Source organism: Mus caroli, chromosome 8 (assembly GCF_900094665.2).
Source record: "Mus caroli chromosome 8, CAROLI_EIJ_v1.1, whole genome shotgun sequence".
NCBI classification, from domain to species: Eukaryota; Metazoa; Chordata; class Mammalia; order Rodentia; family Muridae; genus Mus; species Mus caroli.
In genome coordinates, this window is record NC_034577.1 from 12,407,697 (window position 1) to 12,408,872 (window position 1,176).

The 1,176-nt window shown below is 36.3% G+C and overlaps 1 protein-coding gene across 1 annotated transcript in view; it reads right to left on the minus strand.

The window, feature by feature from the left end:
• Csmd1 (CUB and Sushi multiple domains 1) overlaps positions 1-1,176 on the minus strand; it is a 1,596,626-nt gene that overhangs the window by 178,889 nt on the left and 1,416,561 nt on the right. The window contains exon 31 of the mRNA XM_029480674.1: positions 243-356. Coding sequence (XP_029336534.1) covers positions 243-356 — 114 coding nt within the window. The remainder of the gene's footprint in view (positions 1-242; positions 357-1,176) is intronic.

A 1,176-nucleotide genomic window follows, 5' to 3' on the forward strand; every position in this document is an offset into this window, starting at 1 on the left:
TACTTCTTGATTTTCTTGTGTTTTGCAAATTGTATCTTGGCTATTCTAGGTTTCTGGGCTAATATCCACTTATCAGTGAGTGCATATCAAGTGACTTCTTTTGTGATTGGGTTATCTCACTCCAGATACATCCATTTGCCCAAGAATTTCATAAATTCATTGTTTTTAATAGCTGAGTAGTACTCCATTGAGAGAGAGAGAGAGAGAGAGAAACTCAGTGCAAAATAATTTGAAATTTTTACCTGAATGGGAACCAGAGAGAGAACTGAGAAGCCTGGCCTGGGGATGTGTTCCATCAAATAACTCTGCCAAGTCGTTCAGTGCAGTCTGGAAATAGGCAAACTGTCCAAATACCACTAGAAAACAAGGAGATGGGGTGGGACACAGTCTTACAAAGAGCAAAGGAGAGCTTGTACGTGCACACTAGTTATTCCTCTGCTGAAGATCACTGTTTCAGGAGTCTTATAAATANAAATACAAACCAGGTGCNGGAGAGATAGCTCAGTGGTTAAATGCACTTGTTCTTCTAGAGGACTGGGGTTAGATTCCCTGTACCCACACCATGACTCGCTGTCTACAACTCCAGTTGCAGGGAATCTGATGCCCTCTTCTGGTTCCTGCAGGCACGGCACACATCTGGTGCACAGGCATATCCACAGGCAAACACTCTTACACATAAAATATAAAACATTGTAACAAAGTAAAAACAACCCTACAAACTTATTTTCTGTGTTTTCAGTGATTAAAACACTTTTATTTCATCTTTGGCTCTTTTAGTATTGAAAAGGAATTATTATTTTGTGAATTTGAATATCGTATAAGACATATTTTTAATATACAGCATTCAAATAATCTAAAAATAGTTATGAAAGCATTCTTCTTTTTTTAATGATTATATTTTGTTCCATGAAAACTTTGCTGTGTCAGAACCAAGCTTCATGGTACTTTGATAAGGAATTAGAAACTTCTTAGAAGCCCTTGTTCCTGTTGGCATACTGCCAAATGAGCAAGCATTTCATTTAGAACCCCATTTCAGGGATTTCTGTGGGTTTTTCCATACTTTTTTTTTTTTAAATCTTTTAGGATATGAAATTTCAAGCAAACATAGTAACATTGGTTGGATTTCAAACTAAGTCAATATTTATATATTAAAATTGATGAACTCAAAGAGCTTCA